At 42.3% G+C, this 27299-nt stretch overlaps 1 protein-coding gene across 1 annotated transcript in view; it reads right to left on the bottom strand.

The window, feature by feature from the left end:
* Positions 1 to 27299, bottom strand: part of PPP2R5A (protein phosphatase 2 regulatory subunit B'alpha) — a 57787-nt gene that overhangs the window by 14658 nt on the left and 15830 nt on the right. Inside the window, exons 2-3 of the mRNA XM_004578664.4 lie at positions 11414 to 11610; positions 4178 to 4279 (exon numbers count right to left, since the gene is read on the bottom strand). Coding sequence (XP_004578721.3) covers positions 4178 to 4279; positions 11414 to 11610 — 299 coding nt within the window. The remainder of the gene's footprint in view (positions 1 to 4177; positions 4280 to 11413; positions 11611 to 27299) is intronic.

Here is a 27299-nt window from a genome sequence, read left to right as displayed (position 1 = left end):
CCAGTGCCTTGGGACCCACATTCCACTTCCCATCCAGCTCTCTGCTTGTGGCCTGGGAAAGCAGCAGAGGATGGCCCAGTGCCTCGGGACCCACACCCACATGAGACCTGGAGGAAGCTCCCAGCTCCTGGCTTTCTAGAAGCTAAGCTCTAGACATTGTGGCCACATGGGGAGTGAACCAGTGGATGCAAGATTTTTCTGTCTTTTCCTTTCTGTAAATCTGCCTTTCCAATGAAAATAAATGAATCTTTTTTAAAGTAAAATGTTTTAAAAATTGACTTACTCTAATAAATTGATGAGGATTAACACACTGAACTATGTGGGTTATATATTAAATGGGGGCATTACCTGGAACATGATAAACACTAAAGATTTTATTTACTTAAGGATCTGAAATACAAAATAAAAAAAAAGAAAAAAAAACAAACAAAAAGAATCTGAAATAGACAAAAATAATATTTTTCCCCCATATATAATAATGTGAAAAAAGAACAGGTTTTCATGTGCCTTGAAATGTTAAGTGCAGGGTTTTGCCCTCTCAGCTCTCTGCCCCATTAGAAACTAAAGGATAACAAATTACTGGCTTAAACTGCTACATGCAAAAATGGCATCCCATACTAGATAGCCAGTTTGAGTCTAGCCTGCCCTGCTTTTGTTCCGGCTCCCTGCTGAAGTAGCTAGGAAAGCAGTGAAAGTCTCTGCCACTTGTCCAGATGGAGTTTCTGGCTCCTGGCTTTGGCCTGGACCCAAGTTGGGTGGTGGTGTCATTCGGACAGTGAACCCGCGACAGAAGCACCGTGTCTCCCCTTCTCTCTTTCAGAAATGATAGCTACTTACAACCTAGAAAGTCAAAGCATAATATAAACACTTTCTACCTTATCTGAGGACAAAAGTTAGAGTACTATGGGGACAGCATAGCGAGTAAAGCTGCCACCTGTGTTGGCAGCTGCCTGGAGGAGCACCTGTTTGTGTCTCAGCTGCGTTACTTCCAATACACCCCCCGCTTGTGTTCTGGGAATTGCAGCAAAAGATGTCCCAAGTGTTTGCGACCCTGTCACCCATGTAGGAGACCCAGCTGCGGCTCCTGGCTTGGGCCTGGCCTGGCTCAGCCCTGGCAACTGCAGCCATCTGGGCATCAAACCAGAGGATGGAAGATCTTCTCTCTAGGTCCCTCCACTCTCTAACTTTCAAATAAATAAATCAATCTTCGGATTGGCTCAGCTTCAGCTGTTGTGGTAATTTGGGGAGTGAACCAGCAGATGAAAGATCTTTCTCTGTCTTTCCTTCTCTCTGTAAATTTGACTTTCTAATAAAAATATATAAATCTTTAAAAAAGTGTATTAGGCTGTAATCTTTATTATTCTGGAGTCTTAGCACATGGAAATAGTCAAAATTAAAGTATCTACCCAAGAATTATTAGAATATAAAGATGCATATTGTAAATATTTATGCCGCTAGTCTGAAATTTTAATTATGTAGAATATATGAGACACAGAGAAGAGCCTCCTTATTAAAAAAAATACAGGTTATTACTATAAAAAAATCTATGCTCTAGTCAGTATATCATATTATTAAATCATAATTATATGTGTCACTAAAGTAATTAATAAAAATTAAAACTACATAATTATTTCAGAATAGTATAGCAGCCAAGTATCCTACTTATCTGAAAGCAAGTATACAGAAAATTTACTTTTGGTTCTCAATAAACAGCAATAATAGGAAAGAAAATAATGAACTTATATATTAATAATTACATAATAAATGAAAACATATAACCAATAACCTAGTACTAAAATGATCTTTGTTTTGTTCCTTCCATTTCACTCCATTGCTCATTAGTATTCTGTTACAGTGAACGAAGATATTATAACTTTTATGTTTCTCTTCTACAAAGCAACCACAGAAAGTAATACTTACAAAATTGTGTGGTGGACACAAAATGTATAAAGATGAACCCCGTATGACAATAATACCAAGAAGAAAGGGGAGCAACTAAAGCAGTTTTATACACTATTGAAATCAGAATTAAACCACACTACATTGTTTTAAAATGCTAACTGTAATCCCCAGGGCAACCACAAAGGAAATAATTCAAAAACATACAAAAACAAGGGATTTCAAATGGCACTTTAGAAAATATCTACTCAGCACAAAAAGATGAGAGTAATGAGCAAGTAGAGGAGCAAAAGACGACATAATAAAATTAAGCAATGAGGGAAAATTAAATCATACCTAATCAGTAATGACATTAAACGTAAATGAACTAAAACTCCTATTTGGAAGACACAGACTTTCAAAACTGTTAATGATTCAACTAGATGCTATTTAGAAGACATACCACAGATTCAAAGAGACAAAGAGATTAAAAGTCAATTAATTCCATAATGATGTAAATTTTTGCTGATGGTATGTTGGAGCTTTCAATTGACTGGGATGATACTCTGCTGGCTCTGTCTTCAGACCAGAGAGGGTATACCTAAGAAGCCGTTGAACTTGACTGGACAATAAGATGCTGGACTCTATGTTTGGTGTATGCTTGCAATGGGGGAATCTCAACTGAACTTGAGCTGTGGTTATGCAACAAGGTGGAGGAATCCACCATGGTGGGAGGGTTTGGGGAGGGGTGGGGAGAACCCAAGTACCTATGTAACTGTGTCACATAATACAATGTAATTAATGAAGTAAAATAATAAATAATTAAAAGAAAAAAAAAAGTCAAATGATGGAAAAAAAAATGTATCACTCAAAGAGAGCTAGAATGGCCACACTAATATATGAAATAAACTCAACACAGAATTGTTACTAGACAAAAGGACATGCTTAAGTGATGAAAATCTGATAGTAGGAAGATGTAACTATTATCAACAAACATAGATGGGCCCCAAAATAACTGAAGATATTACAGAATTGAAAAGAGAAATAGGCCATTCTATGTGATATTATCTCACATTCTATGATGATATTATCTCACATTCAACAGACAGAAGATCAACAAGGAAAGTAGAAGAACCCTATGAACCAAATAAATCCAATGGCCTTCAATAGTATAGTCCAACAACAAACATTTTTCACAAGCATACATGAGACATTCTCTGGGACAGGCTAGACGCTGGGCATGGTTTCATCTTAACACATATACAAAGACTGAAATCATACCAACCATATTCTCTAAACACAATACAACATTACAAATCAGCTAGACAAGGAAATCTCGGAATGTCCCAAGTACCTAACTGTCACATTTCCAAGTAATCAGTGATCACATGTACAGTTAGAGAACATTGTGAGATAAATGATAAAAGTAAATTTTGTGTGGGTAATAAGTATTCAAATACAAACTTGTACATGGGAGGTTAGTGCTGTGACACGGCAGGTTAGGCTGCCACCTGCAATGCAGGTATCCCATATGGACTCCAGGTCAAGTCCTGGCTGTTCTACCTGATAGTGTGCCTGGGAAAGCAGTGGACGTCAAGTACTTTAACCCCTGGAGACCAGGATGAAGCTCAGGGCTCCTGGCTTTGGCCTTGCCCAGCCCTGGCTGGCATGGTCATCTGAGGAGTGAACCATCAGATGGAAGATCTCTGTCTAACTCTGCCTTTCAAACAAAAACAAGCAATCTTTGAAAAAGAAAAAAAAAAAAAAACAGTAAAGAAAACACTCTTGCACATCAATGTTATTAACAAGTTCTAGTTACAAGAGCTAAAAATGTCAACTGATGAACAAATAAACATGGCATATTCCCACAATGAAATAGTATTCAGCCTTGAAAAAGAATGAAGTACTGATAAATGCTACCACATTGATGAACCCTGAAAACATTATGATTTCAATTATATTCAACATTGAAAACAGGCAAACTTACATATAAAGCAGATTAGTAGTTGCAGGGGCTGTGAAGATGAATGCATGGGGATTAACTGCTAAATGACAAGTTTTTATTCAGAGGTGATGAAATTCTGGAACTAGACAGCGGTGATGCTTATACCACTTAAATGTACAATTAAAACAATTTGAATGGTAAATTTTTTTAATCATAAAAAAACTATTTAGGGAAAGGAAACAACGCTAAGAAAACAAATGTCAAATATTTTAAATACTAAGCTTTTAAGGAGAAAATAGTGACTTTATCAGAAATAACATGAAAGGTCAAAACATTACGAGTTATGTTCCATACTCGTATGTGAGGCCAGGAGGCTTCAAGCGTGGGCTCATCCTCTTCTGGATCAAAATCCGGATTATCACTTGGAGGAAGAGTACGAAAGATGTTAGCACTGATCTGTAAAGAAAAAATAAATTCAGATTTATCCTGTTGCATAATCAAATTTAACAGTGTAGAACTAAAATTTTTAAAATCACTTTATTTAAAAAGTTACGTGGTGTTAGTAAGCTTCATTCAAAATCCAGAAACCTCTTCCAAGTGTGAAGAAGGCAGATGGCTGCTCTGTTTTCTCTATTTGGTAACTGATACCCTCAGACCCCAGACTCCTGAGATGACAGGTTAACCCTGGATTTTTCTCCCTTAAATTACAAGTCATCCTTTCCAAGTTTTGCTTAAAATAAAGCGGGAAGAGACTGGGAAGAAGAGTGAATTTGGAGAATAAAAGAGTGAAGTTACTATCTCCAACTTGATTGCTTTGTCTTTCTACAACTTCACACATTCAAACTCAGGTCACAGACTACACTTGCCTAATACTTTAGAGTTTGATAAACATGCTTCCATAAATATGTATAGTTCTCCATATTTATGTATGTATACAATGATATTTCAAAAAGTGTAAAATGGGATTGAAAGTTTATTTTGGTGCAAAAAGTTTTGAAATCCATGCATATTTGGTAGTCTTCAAAAAGTTCAAAAAAAATATACGCTATAATAAAGGAGGCATGGGCCTGGCACAGTAGCCTAGCCGCTGAAGTCCTTGCTTTGCATGCACCAGGATCCCATATGGGCACTGGTTCTAATCCCGGCTGCCCTGCTTCCTATCCAGCTCCCTGCTTGTGGCCTGGGAAAGCAGTCAAGGACTGCCCAAGGCCTTGGGACTCTGCACCCATGTGGGAGACCTGGAGGAGGCTCCTGGCTTCAGATCAGCTCAGCTCTGGCCCTTGCGGCCACATGGGGAGTGAACCAAGGGATGGAAGATCTTCCTGGCTTTTTCTTCTTCTCTCTGTATATCTGACTTTCCAATGAAATAAAATAAATCTTTAAAAAAGAGGCATTTCAAATATTTTTTAACATCAAATTTAACTTTTAATTCTGTTTTTCCATTAAGTTTTTGAAGTTCCGTATATATGCCACATCAAGGCACAGGAGGGAAGGGACAAAATGTCTGCACTGTTGTCACCAGCATAAAGCTCACGAGGCCTTAATTTACTGTTTCATCTACTCTGGGACTTTAAGAAAACATACGAACCTCTTGAACCAGGAGCATTTTAATTTATACTCAATAAAATATATCTTATAATTTTAGCCTTCACATTATCTATCTCAGAATGAAGATTTTCTTTAGCAATTGATACACTGTGCCTACAACCCAAATTCTTGCTAAGAGTGTTGAATAGACTGACAGAACTAGCAGGCTTAATAAATCTGTAAGATCAAACTATTGTGGGATTAAGATAAAATTCTCAGAGGACAGAGGGAAATACGAGTGACACCTGATGTTGACACGACAGACAAATTTCCCGCTACTTTTATGAAATGGCGACCACGGCAGGTAAACAGCTAACAGTGACTTACTACAACAGATTCAGCTGGCAATAAGCCAGAATTCAACCAGCCAGAACTCAAAGCCAGTGCTCGAGAGAAATGCCAATCGAGCCTGACAGGACATCAATTTGAGAGTAGCAAAAGCCACAGAAAGAATTTGAAAGAGGAAATAAGTGTCCTAACAAAGCATAATTTGTCCTTGACAGCATACTTATTATTGTCAGTAGTGAAAGACAAAGTTGACCTTGTTGTCAAATAAGAGTAACTGTACAGGACAAATATTCAGAGAGCTTCAAGGACTGAGTGAGACAGGTAGGCTCTCACTTAAAAACTGAGTACATGTGTGCAACACACACACTTTACTTTCAGAATTTATATATAGAAAACTTCTAGCAGCCTGCTGGCTGCTGATGGGTGCCAGGCTGGGGCCATCTCCATGCTCGGAGCCCTGATTCCAGCCACCGCGTACATGTGGTGAGCTGTCCCTGGGGGGCTAGGGCGCCATTTGGCACCTGGCTCCGCCTACTGGCTGCCCAGCGGGGAGCTCTGGGGTTTTGGGGCTTTGAACTGCTGCTTAGGTAGCTCCATGTAGACCCCACTGTGCTTCTGGGATGTGACTCAATCCTAAAGATTCCCAACAACAGAGTAACATTTCCTTTGAAGAGAAGCAAGGGTAATGAGACCTGGTAGGTTGGACAGGAGGGACCAATGGTACTTACGGATAAAACTGATACACCAAATTCCTTCAAATCCTGTGTAGAACTTGTAATCACTGAACAATGCTGACCACCAAACACCAATCCATGCAAAAGCTAAGGCTCAAGGCTTGTCTAGCAGGATCATATCCTATTACCTGACATGATGATGGATCAGGAGACGTGTCTCATTAGGCAGGGCCATGACATTAACTAGCACACGAGAGAACCATATCTGGAAAAGATTCTGCAGGGGGATGTGTGGGCCAAAACCTGTGGAAATACTATCCCCAGTGGTTAGCTCAAGAGTTGGGGTGGTGGTGGACTAAGCTAGGTGTGACCAAGGGGCCTGTCATCACTAACTGGTAAAGGAACCAATAACAGTCTGGACTGGTCAAGGCAGCAGCACCCAAATGTGCATCCTAAACAGGGTGTGGGTTAGGCTGGGCTGGGCTGCAACGTTCACCAGCTCATACAAGGCCAAATGAAAGGCTAGACTATTCCAGGCGCTGGCCTAAAACCCACTGGCATGTATGAAAACTGGGTCAGGGACTGGGACAAGTGGAGGAACTTGGGAAACTCCCCTGGCGGGTCATAGTTTCTGCTGGTGAACACATGGTCCTGACCTGGGGATCGGACAAACTGGGCAAAGTAGCTCCAATGGCTAGCTAATGTGTGGGTTGGTAATGGAACGGGGGAGGACCGGGCAGGGTCAAGCAAACCTTAGTTCACAAGCAAAATTAGAAATCAGGATGGAGCACAGGTCATGCCGAACTGGGCTCTTGTTCCTACCGGTCTGTGTGAGGCAGGGATACTAAGCCACAGCATCTAAGGCCGGGGCTGGGACAGGTGTGGGGCTGTGCCAGGCTGAGTCAGAGCAACCACTGGCATGCACACAATCTATGGCTGGGAACAGGCCTGGTTGGGGAGCTAAGGGGACACCCTAGCTGGGTTGAAGTTCCCACCAAGGAGTGCGTGGGCTGGAATACGGGCTGTGTTCTGATCAGGATACGGTTGTAGTCTCTCTTGGCACAAGTGTGGACTGGGACTGGATGCACCAAGCTGGGCTAGACTCCAACACCATCTTGTGCTCTGGAGGACCAGGGTAGATGTGGGACGGACTAGGCTAGGTCTCAGCCCCTGTTGAGCCAAGTGTGAGCTGTATGTGGGTATGGATGAGCCGTGGCTGAGCTGAAACATCCATCAGTAAGAACCAGATTGGGTTGAAGGTCAGTCAGGAAAGGCCACTGTTCCTGCTAGGACAGGAGGTGAACTGAATAGGGCTGGCTCATGGACACCCTGGTATGTGCAAATTCTGGCATCGGGAGAGGTTCTGATGGAGGAGCCTAGGCAACTCCTCTGGCAGAACACAGTCCCTGCAGTAAGCGCAAGAAGCATGATAGGAAACAGGCCATGGAAAGTTTCCCACTGGCATACATTTGGCATGGGTCAGGGGCAGACCAGGCTGAACCAGTTCATATCACCCACTGGTGAATCTAAGCACCAGAACAGAGTGTGGGTTGGGTCGAGCCAGGTTCAGTCATGACAAAAATCAGTGCACATTATGGAATGCCAAGGTGAGGTGACCTGTACTGGATGTGACCACAGTGCCCAACAGCACAGGTGAAAAACAGGAGGGAGGGGGCAGAGCCGGCAGGGGGGATATGGGGAGGCTCCCCTAGCTGGACAGCTACCCCACTGGAGAGCATGGGCTGGGATGGGGGCAGACCAGGCAGGGCTACAACACCTGTGGGCCTCATGTGGACTAGATCAGGGAAAAGCCAGGCTGGGCTGATTGTTCCTCCTAGTGCAAGCATAAAATAGAGCGGGTGAGGGTTGGTTGGGCTTTGCTGCAGCATCAGCTGGCAGAAGCTGGCATTGGCGGCTAATTCTGTCAAGTTAAACTGCAGAACCACCTGGAGAGTGCATAATCCGGGAGTGGGAGTGGCATAGAAGGGAAATAGTGGGTGCCTCCCTCTTGGGTTACCACCCCACTGGAGGGCATGAAAACCAGAATTGGGGCAGGGGTGGCTAGACAGAAGAGCACCCACCAGCATGTGTGGAGCTGGTTGGGTTGAACTAGGCTTCAATGCCCACTGACATGTATGAGAGCTGAATGGTATGTGGGACAGACTGTCCTAGTCTGCTGCACATAATGGCAAGCATGGGAACCAGGATAGGGGGCGGGCCTGGTGGGGGTTACTGTGGGTCACTCCGACTAGGCTGCAATTCCCACTGGTTTATGTGAGGGCCAAGTGTGTGCTGGGCAGAATCCGGCTGGACTGCAACACCCATTGGTTCCAGTGGAAGACAGGGCTGGAAACAGAACTGACCCAGCAATTGCAACCATCAGCTGATTGGGTGATGGACTGTGCCAGGCCCTGTACTGGCAAGCACACAAGAACCTGGTCTGGGAACACCTCAGACAAAGTTTCTTTAGGGATCCCCTCAATCAAACTGCTGGACTCAGATCCCTAACCATGAAAAGACAGAGGACAGAACAAATTAATCAACTACCCCAGCCATATGTTGGCAGGGAAAAACAGGGCAAACAGAGACTCTAAGATGGACTATGCCAACCAGTGGATTCTGCAGCGATTTCTTCGTGCTTAGAATGGTGAGTTGGCAGCAATTCTGAACTGTTGAACTATCAAAACCTCTTAAGCAAGACCCTCAGAGCATGCCCCACTTCGGGGATGGGTGGGAGACTAGGTGGGGCTTTTCCCTTACCTCCCCTTTCACCCCAGATGTAGAAAAAAATGTGTGGAAATGATAATCTTACCCATTTTCTGTAGCCCTTGAACCTTTGTGCCCTAATTAACTATGTAAAGATTGTCAAAAATATAATTTTAAAAATGGGAAAAAAGGAATTTATATATAAGCAAATTGTAACGCCTTTACAAAATTTAAACTATCTACCCCAGGATTTTCATAACTCCTGAATACGAGGGGAAGGCATTTAGCCTGGTGGCTAGGCCGCTGCTTGGGAACCCACATCCTGTATGAACAGCCTGGCTCTGAGTCTCACTTTCACTTCCGATTCCAGCTTTCTGCTTCTGGCATGGCAGCAGGTAATGGCTCCCAGCATTTGAAATTGGTAATAGTGTGAAATAATGTCCTTTCCCTGAATTTTTAAAAATGATGCAGCAAAACAAAACACAAAAACAAGAGGCTTAAAAAAAAACACAAGAAGTTGATCAAAGCGTAGCATAAAGAGCAGGCGCCGTGGTGCCACAGTCAAGCTGTCACTTCGGACATTCACAGCCCACACTAAAGGGCAGGTGTCAAGTTCTGCCTTCTTCACGTCTCATCCAGCTTTTCCGTGTACCTGGGATGCAGCAACTGATGGAACAAACTGGGTTCCTGACATCTATGTGGGAAACCAGGATAGGGCCTCTGGCTGTCTGGCTGTCCTGTCATTCTGCCTTTCAAATACGTAAATAAATCTTTAAAATAAAACAAAACCCCAGTATTTAGATTTCAAACTGTTACTTCCACTGTCTGGGAGTCTATGAAGCTAACTTCATTTTGGTTCATTTTATCTCTATAGATAACCTTTAAATTTTTTTCAGCCTTTTTAAAAATAAAGAATTTTTAATTTTGATCTAAAGGCAAATTATTACACAGAAAGAAGAGACGAAGAGACAGTTTTCCATTCTTTGGTTCACTCTCAGAGCTGAGCTGCCCCCCAGCAGGGAGTCAGGAGCCTCTTCCAGGCCTCCCACAGGGGTGTTGGGCCCAAGGTCTCAGGCTATCCTCTGTTGCTTTCCCAGGCCACAAGCAGAAAGCTGGATAGGAAGTAGAGCAGCCAGGATACGACCTGGCGCCCGTACAGGATGCTAGTGCTGGCAGGCAGAGTATTAGCTTGCGCCACATCAGCTTCCAGGTGTTTATTTCTATTTTCAAGAACATACACAAAATTCCTTAAGTCCTTGTGATAATTCTTCTTCAAGGCAGTGAGATCAAAGAAAACCCAACCAGTGTATCAGGGGCAAGTTTATCTTTGCTCCTACCCATTTTGCTCTTTCCTCAGAATACACACAAGGCTAGGAGAAAGAAATGAAGGAAACTAGGTTACACTTTATATTTGCTTCCACATACTAGTACAGGTTAAGATAATGTACTCAGTGACTCACGTATCAATCCATTTGCATTTCTGCATTCTGTTAGTATGCAATAAAGTCCAGGTTGCTAAACAAATTTCCACTGTATGATGGAGAATAACATTCAGTTACAGCATCCTAAATAACCTTATTTCAACAATGTTGATAGCAATTAATTTTTTATACCAGATACTCCAAATAGATATTTTACAGTCTGAATATCCCTTACACAAACTGCTTGGGAACAAAAGTGTTTCAGGTGTAGGGTTATTTTCAGATATTTTAGAATATTTGCACATAAATAATGGGGTATCACATGAAATTGTTTCACACACAACTAATATGCATAACCAGAAGGTAATTTTCTGCAATATTTTCAGGGTGCCTGTATTTGGATTGTGATCCGCTTATGAGGCCGAAATTGAAACATTCCACTGTATTGTCCTAATAATATTTTAAAAGTTCTGAATTTTTGAAACATTTCAGTTTGGATTTCAGATTAGGGAAACTCTACCTGCATTATGTAACTTCTTAAAGGTTCTGAACCTTCATGGTTCACAAACATGGCATTAAATGTCCTAGGTAGGAACTTTAAAAACTTGACTCCCTCCCCTAACTTCTTCAGAGTTTTTCCTTGAGCTTCAATTCCCCCTTTACAAATTCTCTCAGCGACTCTTGGCTCCCATGACATTAACGCCCCACCTACACATCCTTCCCCTGAGCTCTGGCTCTGCTCTCCACAGTCACCACTAGCCTTTGAATGACAGCACCAGTGGAATGGATGGAAAAGCCTTCACATGGGTTATTGGACACACCGTTTATTTAGGGCATGTTAATTATTACCGATTCATAACTACACCTCAAGCACTACTTCATTTTGCTTGAGAAACATAAATCCAGAAGCTTACCATTTTTACTATAGCAGAATAGGCTGATTCAACAAGTACACCACGATTAGTTGAAACGTACTCAACCAGTTCGTTCAGTGTTGCTCTTTTAATCTCTTTGCTCCTCAAGTCTGAAACAGAGTCCATGAAATCAAACAGCACGCAACACTGCTGCAGCTTCTGACAGAAAAGCTCCTGCTGTTCATTTGAGGTGGCATCTAGAAACAGAAATAAAGAAAACCTTAGAAACAAACTCACAGCTTACCTGGCGTTAGGAACTTGTGAGTTATTTACACACACACAAATAAATTTTATCTCAAAAGTCTAGTTACAAATGTATCCACCTAATTCTGTTTGTTATGTGGAATCCATCTGCCTGTCATTTTCACTGCCCTAATCACTCCTAATTGTTATAATTGTCCCTCTGGCTAGTCCCATGACCACTGTCACTTCTGATTTATTCCATCCTTTAAACTATTTAAAAGACTAAAATCTTGTTAAAATGAGAATCAATGTGATCATATTAAGAATTTTTCAATGATCCTTTAATAATTAGACAATGAAGTTCAAACTCCTCTGAAATGTATATAAATTTCAGCTGCCTATTTTCAGAGTCTGCTCTCAGTTCATTCTGGCAGGCTCCTCACTCTGGTTAAGTTCTGTTCCCTGCAGTGCCCCGCGCAACGGCTCAATGGTTAAATCCTTGCCTTGCAAGTGCTGGGATCTCATATGGGTTCCATGCGTGTCCCAGGTGCTCCACTTCCCATCCACCTCCCTGCTTGTGGCATGGAAAAGCAGAAGAGGACAGCCCAAAGCCTTGGGACCCTGCACCTGCATGGTAGACCTGAAGAACCTGGCTTTGGATTGGCTCAGCTCTGGCTGTTGTAGCCATTTAGGAAGTGATACTTAGTTCACAATCTGCTCATAAACTACTCCTTCATTTAAAACCAGTACCTAACTTTAAAGTTTTATTTTAAAAAAATTCATTTGAAAAGCAGTTAGAAACAAAGACAAGGAGAGAAGGAGAAGAGTGAGAGGGAGGAAGTGGTGGGAATGGATATATATAGAGAAATCTATTTGCTAGTTCATACCCCACATGGCTGCAATAGCTAGGGCTGGGTGGATTTGAAGCCAGGAGCTTAATTCAGGTCTCCCATGTGGCTGCAGGGACCTAAGGACTTGGCCCATCCTCTGCTGTTTACCCAGGTGCATTAGCAGGGAGCTGGATAGGAAGTACAGCAGCCAGGACTCTAACCAGTGCACATATGGGATGCAGGTATTGCAGGCAGCACACTAACCCATTATACCACAACTCTGTCTCCCCAGTACAGGTAAAAGTCTACGGAAACACGTTAACCCACTCAAGGATGCATGTGCTTATAAACCTCTGGGAGTGGGAAACTACTAAGACTATTCTGCACTTACATGTAAGTTTCTGCCCTTAAAAAGTTGATTTAGGTTTTCAGCATGAAGTGGTGTTGGATTTTGTTAAAAGCAAAAAAAAAAAAAGCTGGTAAGGTATTCCTAAAATTCAGTGATTTGAATATTCTAAGCCCTTTCACACAAAGTCAGAGGATAAACACAGCCTATTTTTCACTGGCTAATCTCACCCACTGATAATTTAAAACATAAGTTTCATAATAAGACAACTATAGATATATTGTAAAGGAAAGTAAAATTCATATGCTGTCTGAAATAAAAGCACGAAGACTCCAAGTAAGTTATTATTTGTGGTTATACAGTAAAAACTATTAGTAAGATATCTCCACTCTTACCACAAACTTTTACAAAATTCTATTCCAGATTCAGTGATAGTTTCTGGTACACAAAGGCTGAGGCTTACAATTCTAAGCCTGATATTCAGAATCCTCATAACATTGACAGATATACGAAATGACTGACTATGATTCTGGTTAAGTTTTGGAATCAGGATCACTTGTTATGAAACTGCTCTGAAGTGGGGACATTTTGATATATCCTTTGCAGTTTTAAAAAAATTTATTTTTATTTGAAAGACAGAGTTAAAAGTGAGAGAGGAGAAACAGGGAGATATCTTCTATCTGCTCTGTAATAGCCAGAGCTGGGCCAGTCTGAGGCTGGAAGCTTCTTCCTGATCTCTAACATGGGTTCAGGGACCCAAGTACTTGAGCCATCCTCTGCAGCTTTCTTAGACATATCAGCAGGGAGCTGGATCAGAAATGAAGCAGCAGAGGCCAGTATGATGGCTCAACCAGCTAATCCTCCACCTGCAACCACCAGTATCCCATATGGGTAGCATTTCATGTCCCAGTTGCTCCACTTCCCATCCTGCTCTCTGATTATGGTCTGGGAAAACAGCAGAGAACGGCTCAGGTCTTTGGACCCCTGCACCTATGTGGAAGATCTGGAAGATGTTCCTGGCTTTAGACTGACTCAGTTCTGACTGTTGTGGCCACTTAGGGAATGAATCAGTGGATGGAAGATCTTTCTGTCTGTCCTTCTCTATGAAAATCTGCTTTTCCAATAATAAAAAAAAAATGGTTCTTTAAAAAGAAGACAACAACAACAACGATGTGGTGCAGCAGCCAGGGCTCAAGTCTCCCCCCATACTGGGAACCGGCACCCATATGAGATGCTGATATCACAGGTGGAGGATTTGCCCACTATACTACAGCATTGGCTCCACTTAAAAAAAAAAAAAACTACATTGTATTTATTTGAAAGGTAGAGTTAACAGATTGAGGAAGAGAGAACAGAGAGAGAGAATGAATCGAGATCTTCCTTTTGCTGGCTCACTTCCCAGATGATATGCCAAAGCCAGGTGCCTGGAGCTTCTTCAGCTCTCCCATGGGACTGCAGAGGCCCAAGCACTTGTGCCATCTCCCAATGCTTTCCCAGCATATCAAGTAGGGAGCTGGATGGGAAGGTGAGTCTTAACCAGTGCCCATAGGGGACGCATATGGCATCATAGGTGGAGGTTTAACTAGCTATACTGCCAATGCCAGCTCAAACAGCTTTTGTTTTTAAAGACTTATTTATTTAAATGCAGAATTAGAAACAGAAGGAGATAGAGAGATCTTCCATGTGCTGATTTAGTCCCTAGATGACTGCAATGTGCAGATCAAAACCAGGAGCTTCATCCGGGTTTCCCAAATAACGAGGCTACATACATGGGCCATTTTCTGCTGCCTTTTCCTGGCTGTAAGCAGGGAGCAGGACAGGAACAGGCACCATATGGGATGGTCAGTCCCATATTAAACAGTTACCTGTTCCTCAGAATAAAATTTCCTTCCACTGGGGGTGGGAATGAAGCACCATCTGACATATGTAATATTCATGTGCTCACTCTTCCAGTTCACACCCAGAAGACTTCAGAGTCAAGGCACAGTTTTGCAGAGAATAAGTAGATCCTGCTTTAAACAACTGCATGGTCATGTTCTTAAATCTTTCAGATTTCTACCATTTTTTAAAAAATCTATTTTATTTTATTATTGCAAAGTCAGATATATAGAGAGGAGGAGAGACAGAGAGGAAGATCATCCGACGACCCACTCCCCAAGTGACCGTAATGGCCGGTGTTGCACTGATCCAAAGCCAGGATCCAGGAGCCTCCTCCAGGTCTCCCATGCGGGTGCAGGGTCCCAAAGCTTTGGGCCGTCCTTGACTGTCCTCTCAGGCCACAAGCAGGGAGCAGGATGGGAAGTGGAGCCGCCGGACCATATGGGATCCCAGAGCATTCTAGGCCAGGAACCTAGCCACTAGGCCATTGCATCAGGCCCAGATTTCCACCAATTTTAAAGCTAAAATGGTTATATGCATTTAATTTCAAGTAACACTGGCACTGGTTGATTTCAATCAATAGCTAAAAGTCTGCTTACTACTGATACTGAGCTTGAAAAACAAAACTTACAAGAGGTATGCTTTTGCTTTCTGCAAGCTGGATTAAAGTTGTACTCATGACAATGGAGATACTCAGGCTGCAAGGGACCTGCTCAGTTTCTGCTCAGTAGCGTGGTCCTGTAGTTCTCCTGCTTACTCGGTCATATCCTTATTTCTAAATACATTTATACCCTTAGTTTCTAGCTTCATTTTATATTTACTGTAATAGACAATATACCTATTGTATCTTTTAAATTAATATAATTCCCAAATAATGGCAATTTTTTGGGGGGGAGAGAACACTCAGTGCTAATAGAGCTTTCAAATTAATTGTTTTTTTTTTTCCCTGCCATTATGCTAAAGGTAATACGAACTTGCACAGTATCCCATTTTAATATGTGACCGTCTTTATAGCCTGTTGAATTCTCTCCTTCCTTCCACTTCATCTGTCATGGGAAGGCAGTTCTCTTCCTGTTCTCTAAAGGTGATGTCTTTGTTCCAAATCTTTTCCCTACCTGAAGGATTTTAAGAGATTTCCTCTTTCATGTTTTCAAAACCAACACATCCTTTAAAAAGTTAATTTTCACATTTTCCATAAAACGTCCATGGGTAATCAGGATATAATAATCTCTCCTTTTCTGCAAACACAGTACTGCTCAAAACCTCAATTATATAGTCAAATATATGTTACCTATAGAGTTATATTAAACAAATGTTTCTTTAAAAACTACCAAAACATTTCAGGCTTAGGATAACTGGAAAAGATTTCAGGGGCCAGGATAATTCATTAAGCAAGTTTTCCTTCTTACTTCTTTTATACTTAGCATAAATTATACAAGGAATTGACAAAAACTGGTCTGAAGAATTAAAAAAAAAACCTTCTGATTTTGAGGATTAAAAATTATACACTACAAACCAGGTCATTAATGAACAAGACATTCAATTAGTCAAACATTATGGCTATGTCTAAGAACTGGTATAATGATCATTTTTATCAATAACTTAACTTTGTGTCAAATTTAGCGATGACTGTGATCAGCAAATGCATAGATTTCAAAATGGAATAAAAGTGGGAGGCATTTTTTCCCTTTCGTCAAAGGCTAGTAACCTGAGGCTAATACGACTGAAGACACAAACTGATTTTCAGGATTGGCAAATGACAGAGTGCCGAGCTTGGGAGTAGGGGAGCCGGTGAGGCTTGGGTCACTTGGCGGGGGATCTGGAGAAGCCTAGGTTGCTTGGCTCCAGCCCTTGGGCCCACCTGTGAGGGGGTTGCTGGGTTTGTGAGCCCCAGGGGTGAGGGATCCAGCGGAACTTGGGTCACCTGGCCTGGGGTCCTGTGCTTATCTGTGAGGTGGGTGCCGGGTTCGTGAGCTCTGGGGGTGGGGGATCTGGCGGGGCTTGGGTCGCTTGGCTTGGGTCCTTGGGCCCACCTGTGGTGGTGGGGTGCCAGGTTTGTGAGCACCGGAGGTGGGGGATTCGGCTGGGCTCAGGTCACCTGGCGCAGGTCTCTTGGCCTGCCTGCAAGGTGGGTGCCAGGTTTGTGAGCCCCAGGGATGGGGAATCTGGCGCGGCTCAGGTCGCCTGGCCTGAGTCCTTGGGCTCACTTGCAAGAACATGCTCTCAGTGAAACAGGCGGAGCAGTGGACACAAACCCTGATGCAAAAGAAGATTATGGCAGCTCACTGGGTACCATAGCAGTAAGAGAAGAGAACAAACTGGACAACTACCCCAGTCAAACAATGGCAGGAAAAAATATGGAGTGGAGACTTGAGGTTTACTGTGTCAGCCAGTGGACACTGGGAGAACTGCATCATCCTTGGATCAGTGAAATAGACGGCATTTCAGAACTATCCAAACTGCTTGGGCAGAACCCTCGGAACACGCACACATCAGGACCCTGGGTTGACATCAGGTGGTGGTTCCTATCCCTGGGTACTTGGGACGTTTGGAAAGTCATGTGTGGCTTCCCCCTTTATCTCTCCCCTTCTCCCAGATACAAGAAGAAATAGCAAATTTGGAAACAGTGAGTTCATCCAATTTTTCCTAAACCTTGATCCTTCCCACCCTGATCAACCATGTAATCATTATAAAAAACAGAAAATTATTTTAAAAAAACCACACACAAGAAAAAAAAACATATTAAATAAAACAAGTTTCTTCTGGACATCTGTAATTCTTGGGTCTTCTCCAGAAACAATGCATCCTATGTTTCAGTCACACTGACACACTTCCATGAATGGCCTATGTGCTTACGCACTGATGGCAATGCACTCTCATTAACATTTTTCATTTTTCTCAGAAACAAATAATGGCAGTGCCCATATGAACACTAACCAATGAGAAAAGGATTGTGAGTGCACCAGGACCAGTAAATATGACTAAACCTCGTGCTGAGGGAGAGGAAATCATGGCATTTTATCCTGGTATCACTAGGCACTTACAAAACTTGCTTTATTTGAATTCCTTGTCCATCCAGTGGCTTAAAAAGTCCCTGTCAAAACTCAGGTGCCTGGATTGTGAGACGTGATGCAGCTGAGGAGGCAGCGAGCAGGCGAGGAGCTGAAGTTGCCAGCCCTGCCAGTGCCACCCAAACTTCGCTGCCCTGCCCCCGCCATCCTACCCCTCCCCACTCCACCCCAGTTTCTGTGACACTAACGCCTACAACTGGTCAGCCCAAAATACCCAACATGACTGCCAGCTGTGTCCCCTTGAGGACTGTTAGCTCATTGCAGGGTCATAATAAAAAAAAATTACTATGGCTGACACTTCCCCTCATGCATCTGACACCACCACAATACTTCAGAGAGTTCCAAAACTGGGCAAGGGAATAGGAGGTACTTCTTCCAGAAAACTAGTCCTCCTCCCACTGTGAACTGCTCAGACCTGGACAACATACTGGAAATAGTATTTTCCGACATTGCCAAACAGGCAGTCAGGGCTGTAATCCTGAGAGAATGAGAAGAAAGTGAACCTCACAAAAGTCACACCAGCTGTCCAGCTGGAGAAACTCAGGGTAGAGAAGCATCAAGACAGCAAGAGGCCTTAGGAGCTCAATCAACAGGCAGAGACCAGGAGATCAAGGACACTCAGGAAGCAGGAATTTGCATAGAAAAGTTACTGAAGAATACTGTACTGAAAACAAACTTCCTAATTTTTTTCATTTATAGTGAAGATACAATGTTTTTAAATTCTATTTGTTTAAGAGTTAGAAAGAGAGAAAGAGCTCCTATCCATTGGTTTACTCACCTAAAATCCTCAGAGGCTCAAGTGAAGAGCCAGAAATTTAAACCAGGTCTCCCACATGGTTGACATGAGCCCAACCATTTGAGCAACACCTGCAACCTCAAAGGGTGAGAGTATCAGGAAGCCAAAATCAAGAGTGGAGCATAATTCAAAGTCAGGCACTCCAATACGGAATGTGGGTGTCTTAACTACAAAGTCAAATACCTGTGCAACAAAACAAATCAATTTTTTTTAAAACATAAAACCAACCTTGCATTCCTGTCATAGAGCCAACATGATCAGGACTGCATCTTCCTTTTAAATATGGCTGAATTCAATCTGCTAATAATTTGTGTAAGATTTTAAAATCAATGCTCATAGGACAAATTAGTGGATGATGTTCTTTGCTTTTAATGTCCTGATCAGGGTTTTTAGTTCGTATTCAATTGAATATATGTGAGTACTAAGAATTGTGTTTTTTTGTGTATGTGTGTGTGTCAGTTTTAGAAGCTGTTTTTGTCAGAGGATTTTCCCATTTTCTCTAAGTTTTCAAATTCACTGCCATGAATTATATACCTGAAAGCTCTAAAGCCCTAAATAAGAGTAAAGAAATAACACTACAATGCAAGGCAAAAGTGTAGTTCAGGGGCTAGCATTCTGCCATAGCAGATAAAAACACTGCCAGCACGTATATGGGTGCCAGTTTGCATCCTAGCTGTTCTAATTCCAATCCATCTCTTTGATAATTCACCTGGGTCAAGCAGCATAAGATGGTCCGTGTTTGGGCCCCTGTCATTCACACAGGAGACCTAGCAGAAGTTCTTGGATCCTTGGCCCCATCCTTGGCCAGTGACACTATATGGGGAATGAACCAGGGCATGGAAGCATAAATCTCAAAAAAAAAAAAAAAAAAAAAATTTAATCCAGAGGGAAATCAACTTCCAGTAAGACAAACTAAGAAGCTCTGAAGACCTGCTTCCCACAGATGAATGATCGGGAACAGGAAATCATCACATAAGGTCTCTGGAAGTGGTTATCAGAGCAGACAGCAAATGAGGAAGCATCTGCCCCTCTACGAAACTTCAGTCAAAACAGCAAGAGCCTGTAGTACTGAACCAAAGTAACTCCTTCTCCCTCCAACGAGCTGTAACCAACAACTCCTCGGCAGCTGCCTACAGGTGAAGAGCACGACACCAGCAGCATTTCTCATGCCATCCACAGTGATCTGCTGCTGAGCCTAAGTTCTAAGAAAGCGTAATGGAGAGGTGCCTTTCTTCTGCCCAAGCTCCACTCAGGGAACAGAGCCTGGCTCTACCCCTTCTGTGGTGCCACAATCATACCAACCTGGCCCACAGTGATTCTGGAAGGTTTTGGAAGAGACAAAAGACCTTAGGCCACTGTCTTCCTAGCATAAACAGCCCTTATCTTTTCTAAAAAGGAACTGACTTCTTTTGCAATACAGCACATAGACGTTCAACCTATGTGTTCTTGAAAACAGCTACGGTGAAAGGCAATGGGGGACAGCTGTAGATTCAATGACAAGAAAGGCTAAATTGTAAGAAAAAGTTTCCAGGAGAAAATCAAGAAAATAAAGAACTTAAAAAAAATAAAAGAAAGCCCTGTCAAACTCACAGTGTCTGGGGATATACCTGGAGCGGCTCCTTCTCTAGGAAACAGCATGAAAAGCTTAACATATTGATGAGGGAAACCGCACCTTGTCACCAAACATCACCACCAATAAGCAGGGGCCAGGACTGCACAGAGTTCCTACAAAATATGTAAAGTGTCCAGTGTACAAGGTCACAAAGAAGCAGTTTCTTAGAAAAAAAGAAAAAAAGAAGGCAGCTGTAGAAACTACCTGTGAAGAGTGAACTCGTTGGATTAACAGAATAGGACCTCACAGTGTTAATTCTAAGTGTGATCAAAGAACCAAAAACTATGATTAAAGAGGTAAAGAAGGATATGACGACAATATCATATCAGAGGTTGTCAATAAAGACAGCTTACAAAAACAGCATGAAATAGTAATCTTGGGATGCCAGCACAGGAGTTGAGAGTGTTAATCCTTCATCTGCAAGTGCTAGCATCCCATATGAGTGTGGGTTTGTGTCCTGGTTGCTCCACTTCCCATTCTGCTCTCTGCTTATGAGCTAGGAAAGCAGTGGAGGATGGCCCGAGTCCTTGGGACCCCTCATCCATGTGGGAGACCTGGAAGAAGCTCCTGGCTCTTGGCTTCAGCTCAGCTCAGCTCAGCTCTAACTGTTGCAGCCATTTTGGAGAGTGAACCAGCAGATGGAAGATCTTTTTTCTCTTATCTCCCCTTCTTTCTGTAAACCTGCCTTTCCAATAAAAATAAATCTTTCAAAACAGAGAAATTGTGCAGTTAAAAAGGTATAACACAATGAAAAAACTTTAAAGGTATCCAACAAAAAAGGTGAATTGGCATCAGAAAGAACTAGGAAACAGTGACATGTAAGACGACACCGAGTATACCAACATGAGCATGAGAATACCAGAAGGATAAAGAAGGGAACAGAAAAAAATATTTAAAGAAATAATAACTGAAAACTTCTCAAATTTATTTAAAACACTAACAGCATGTTAGGAGGGTCAACCAACTCCGGGAATTCACTCAGTGAGATCCAGAGACGGGGAAGCATGGTGACACAGCAAGATAAGCTGCTGCCTGGGACACCTGCATCCTATATCAATGCTGGTTCAAGTCCCAGGTGTGCAACTTCTTCTCCAGATTCCTGATAAGGTGCCTGGGAAGACACTGAATGATGGCCCAAGTACCTGGGTCCCTGCTGCTCACATGGAGACCTGCATGGAATGCCAGAATCTTGATTATGACTAGCGCTAGCCCAGGTTGTGAATAAACAGGAGGATGGAAGATATCTGCCTTTCTCAGCACGCTGCAACCATCATCTACCTCTCAAATAAACAAGGCAATCGAAAAAAGACACACATAGAGAGATCCTAACACATTTTGAAAACTGCAACAGAAAACTGACTAGTCACCTAAAAAGGGCTAAGATTAACGGCTGACTTACCAGCAAGAACAATGGAGATCAGAAAGTCATAAAATATACTAGAAGTGTTTTTTAAAAAAAAAAAAAAAAACCCTGTCAAATGAAAATCCTATATCTAATGAACCTATCTTTTAAAAATGAAGACAAAACACAAAGATATTGCCAGATAAGTAAAAACCGATTAGTCAATACTTGCCAGCCCAACTTAGAAGAAACACTCAAGAAATTCCTGCAGATAGAAAGTAAATCAATACCCAAAGCCAACAAAAATCCAAAAGAGCACGGGTAAAATTATACAAGACATCATAAGCGTGTTTTTTCTTCAGTGGTTTTGTCATTGTATAAAATAGCAAGGATACACTGTACTATTAGGGTATTAACATAAAGAAACAAAATCTACAACAGCACTTTCGAAAAGTGTGGACAATGTAAATTATGAAAAACCATGCAATTGCAATGAGGGAATCTCAACTGAACTTGAACTGTGGTTATGCAACAAGGTGGAGGAATCCACCATGGGGGAGGGTTTGGAGAGGGGTGGGGAGAATCCCAGTACCTATGAAACTGTGTCACATAATACAATGTAATTGGGCCCGGCGGCGTGGCCTAGCGGCTAAAGTCCTTGCCTTGAACGCCCCGGGATCCCACATGGGCACCGGTTCTAATCCCGGCAGCTCCACTTCCCATCCAGGTCCCTGCTTGTGGCCTGGGAAAGCAGTCGAGGATGGCCCAAGGATTTGGGACACTGCACCTGCGTGGGAGACCTGGAAGAGGTTCCTGGTTCCCGGCTTCGGATTGGCGCGCACCGGCCCGTTGCGGCTCACTTGGGGAGTGAATCATCGGATGGAAGATCTTCCTCTCTGTCTCTCCTCCTCTCTGTATATCTGACTTTGTAATAATAAAAAAAAAAATACAATGTAATTAATGAATAATTAAAAAAAAGAAAAACCATGCTATTTAAAAATTTCTGCACCAAAATACATATTTTATTTTCACTTTACATAAATATTTTGAAGTGCCCTTAAAACATAATAAAACCCAAGAGCAAATACTAAGCCCCCAAAATATACAGTAGGGCCCAGCACCATGGTGCTATAGGCTAAGCCTCTGCCTGGGGTGCCAGCACCCCTTATAACTCCCTGCCTGTGACGTGGGAAAAACAGCAGAGGATGGTCTAAATCTTTGGGCCCCTGCACCCACATGAGATCTGGAAGAGGCTCTTGGCTCCTGGTTTTGTATCAGCTCACTTCTGGCCACTGCAACCATTTGAGAAGTAAACTAGCACATGGAAACTCGCTCACTCGCTTTCTTCCTGTAGTCCCTTCTCTTTAACTTTGCCTTTCAAACAAAAATAAATATTTTTTTAAAAAGCCAGAAAAGATCATTAAGCAAATTTATTGCATTAGAAAACATTCATTTTCTACTACTAAAGAAAGCAGGAAAGGAAAAACACAAAACAAAGAGACGAGAGAGGTACAAAGAAAACAAAAAGTAAAGTACCATTAAAAAAAAAAGTACCATTTAATTAAACATCAACAGTAACATTAAATGTGGATAAAGTACATAAGCCAATCAAAGGCAGATATTGTCAGAGGATTCATAAAAAAATCATCTCACTGGGGCAGGCACTTGGGACAGCAGTTAAGATGCCACCAAGGGTATCTGCATCCTGTACTTAAGTGCCTGAGTTCAAGTCCCAGCTAAGCTTTCAATCCAGTTTCCAGCTAACGCACATGTGGGAGGCAGCAGAGGAGAGCTCAAGGACCCGGGTTCCTGCCATCCAGAGCAAAAACTCAGCTCAAGTTCCCAGCTCTTGCTTCAGCCTCACCCATCCCCAACTGCTGTTGAGCTTCTGGGGAGTGAACCAGTACTAGAAGATCTCTGCCTGATTTTTAAATCAAATTTAAATTTCTTTAAACCTCTAATTATTTGCTCTCTTCAGAAGATACAAGCTAGATTTGAAGATACAGCTTAAAAGTAAAAGGATGAAAAATGATACATCATGCAAAAAAAATTGAGAAAGCTGAGGTGACTATGCCAGTATCAGAAGGAAAAAAAAAGGCTTTAAACCCAAATAAAATATTATCAGAGATAAAGTTCATTTTAAAAGATCTTTTTTTTTACACTTATTTGGAAGTCTAAAATGCAGAGTAACTGGGGGCGGGGGGCGAGAGACATCAATCATCTATTCACTGACTCACTTCCCAAATGACCCAGTCCTGGCTAAAGCTGGGAGCCTGAAACAACCTCTGGGGTTTCCCTTGGTCCTTCAGCCACCATCTCATGTATTCCCAGGCATATTAGCAGGGAGCGAGACCAGAAGTGGAGCAGTTGAGACTTCTGGGATATTGGTGTCATAGGAGGCAGCTAATCGACTGCTATAAGACCACTTCCAAGAGGATCATTTTATAAGAGAGAAGTATCAAGTATAAATATATTTGTACCTACTCACATCTAGTAAATATTGACAAATGAAGGGAGAAATAGACAATTTTTAAAATTTATTTGAAAGGTAAAGTGACAGGAGACAGACCATTGAGAGGAGAGGGATAAAGGGAGATCTGTCACCTATTGGTTCACTCCTCAAATATCCGCAAGGGCGGGGCGGGGCTGAGCGAGGCCTGCCTTGGAGCCAGGAAATCCAACTGGGTCCGCAAAACGGATGGAAGAATTCCATGTACTTGGGCCATCATCTGCTGCCTCCCAATGCATTAGCAGAAAGCTGAGTTAGAAGCAGATGCTAGATTCAAGCCCAGACGCTCCAATATGGGATAGAATCACCTAAGAAATGATTTAAACTGCTATACCACAATGCTCACCCAAAAAAGCAGAACAATTCAACAGTAACAGTTGGACACAGTAATGCACTTTCAACAACTAACAGAACAATGAGGCAGAAAATCAACAAAGGGCTTGAGTATACAATGAAATAGACTTTACAAACTTCTGTACGACAGTACAGATTTTGCATTTATTTTAACATTCCACCCAACAGAAAAATATGTACTCTGAATTCCACATGGGACAATCTCCAAGACAGTCAGTGTGACAGATAATAGAACCTCAAAATTTTAAAACCGAAGTAATAAAAAGTATGTTCCTTGATAATAAAGCAGTAACACAAGAAAGAATTGCAGAAGGATGTGGAGATTAAACAACACGCTCCTAAATAATTAAGGGTCAAAAAAGAGTCTTAAAGGAAAATTGGGAAGTACTATGAAACAAATATAAATGAAGACATAACATACAGAAACTTAGGGAATATATCGCGTCTCAGCCTTTTGGCTAAGATCAACTGCAGAAACTTAGGGAATACAGTTAAAATAGTGATTATAGGGAAAGGTGTATGAACAATGATCACACGTAAATAACCTTTCACTGCAAGCCACCCAGAGCATTCTAAACAATCTTGAAAAAGCAGGAAGATTCACATATCACCATTTCAAAATTTACTGAAAAGCAACAGTCGTGAAGACAGAGCAATGACACAAGAACATGAGTATACAGACCAACGGAACAGACTGAGAAATCCAGAAATAAAACCACAAGTCAACACATTTCCGATAAGGGGACCACAACCATCTAACAGAAAAAGCACAACCTTCTCAACAGATAGTTCTAGAACAACTGGATAGTCATACGCAAAAGAATGAACTTGTATTATACCCTGTACAAAAATATAATATGAGGTCAAAGATCTATATTTTAACCAAAGGGTTAAAATTATGAAGTTCTTAGAGAAAAGCATATAGGTAAAACCTTCATGATCAAATCTAGATTTGGAATAGGATTTAGATGTTATGCGACAAGCATAAGTAACAAGAAAAAAAAGCCATTAACTCAAGACTTAATCAAAATGTGAAAGAGCTGTGTTTCCTTCATCAAGAAAACAAAAAGCCCAAGGAACCTGATCAAGATAAGAATTATTGGGGCCAATGTGCTGGCTCAAGAGGCTAATCCTTCATCTGCAAGCTCTGGCATCCCATATGGGTGCCGGTCAGGTCCCAGCTCTCTGACTCTCCTGCCATATGGGTGCTGGTCAGGTCCCAGCTCTCTGCCTCTCCTGGGAAAGCGGCAAAGGATGGCCCAGGCCCTTAGGACCTTGCATCCAAGATGGGATCCAAAAGAAGCTCCTAGCTGCTGGTTTTGAATCAGCTCAGTTCTGGCTGCAGCCATTTGGGAAGTGAACCAGTGGATGGAAGACCTTCTCTCTTTCATTGTTTATCTGCAAAATCTGTCTTTCAAACAAAAACAAAATTTTATTAGAAACAAAAAAAAGAATTCTTGCAGCTAGCACTGTGGCACAGTGGCAGAGCAGGTTAAGCCCAGCTGCTCCACTTCCTATCCGGAAAAGCAGCAAAGAGGGCCTAAGTACATGGGTCCCTGGCACCCATATGGGAACCAGGATGAAGCTCCTAGCTTCAGGATGGCCCAGCCCCAACTGTGGTGGCCATATGCGGAGTGAATCAGAAGATGGAAGGTCTTACTTTTGTCTCTCCTCTCTTCAGCTCTGCCTTTCAAATACACAGATGAATAAATAAAAAAGGATAAGAATTCCTACAATAGCACCACACACATACACTCACAGACAACCCAATTAAAAAATTGGCAAAAGCATTTGAAGAGACTTTTCCAAGAAGGACACACAAATGGACATAAACACATGAAAAGATGTGATTATCATTATGGAAACATACATCATAACCACAGCAAGACATCACCTCACATAGGAGGGCTGTAATTTGAAACCTTTAAGATTTATTTATTTAATTTTTATTGGAAAAGGAGAGACAGATCTTCTGTTCACTGATTCACTCTCCAAGTGGCCTAAAAGGCTGGAGCTGAGCCAGAGTGGAGCCAGGAGCTTCTTCTGGGTCTCCAACACAGGTGCAGGATCTCAAGGCTTTGTGTCATCCTCTACTGCTTTTCCAGGCCACAAGCAGGGAGCTGGATGGGAAGCAGAGTAGCCGGGACACGATCTGGCGCCCATATGGGATCCTGACTGCATGCAAGGCAAGGATTTACCCATTGAGCTATTGCGCCAGGTCCTAGAATGGCTATAATTTAAAAGAAACAACAGGGTTCGGTGAGGTAGGTTAGCAGCTAACCTCCTTGCCTTGAACGCACTGGAATTCCATATGAGTGCCAGTTCTGATCCTGGCAGCTCCACTTCCCAACCAGCTCCCTGCTTGTGGGAGGGCATTCAGGGACATCCCAAAGCCTTGGGACCCTGCACCGACGTGGGAGACCCGGAAGAGGCTCTGGGCTCCTGGCTTTGGATTGGCTCAGTTCTGGCCCTTGTGTCTGCTTGGAAAGTGAATCAACAAACGGAGGAGCTTCCTCTCAGTCTCTTCTTTCAGTATATCTGACTTTCCAATAAAAATAAATACATCTTTAAAAAAAAATTGGGGTAAACAGGAACACCAAAGCAATACATAAAGTAATATTGCCTCTTTCCATTTTGTTAATATGGCTATGTAAGAGGACACTGAATTTTTAAAATTATTTTATTTATTTTATAGATTTGTTTTATTTTCTATTGGAAAGTCCAATATACAGAAAGGAGGAGAGACAGTGAGGAAGATCTTCCATCCGATGGTTCACTGCCCAAGCAGCCGCAACGCCTGGAACTATGCCGATCTAAAGCCAGGAGCCAAGAGCCTCTTCTGGGTCTCCCACGCAGGTACAGGGTTACAAGACCTTGGGCTGTCTTCAACTGCTTTCCCTGGTCACAAGCAGGGAGCTGGCTGGGAAGCGAGGCCGCCAGGATTAGAATCAGCATTCATATGGGA

The sequence above is a fragment of the Ochotona princeps genome, chromosome 10, assembly GCF_030435755.1.
Source record: "Ochotona princeps isolate mOchPri1 chromosome 10, mOchPri1.hap1, whole genome shotgun sequence".
Lineage (NCBI taxonomy): Eukaryota > Metazoa > Chordata > Mammalia > Lagomorpha > Ochotonidae > Ochotona > Ochotona princeps.
Note: the sequence above shows the minus strand (reverse complement) of the source record. Positions and strands in the feature narration are given on the sequence as shown.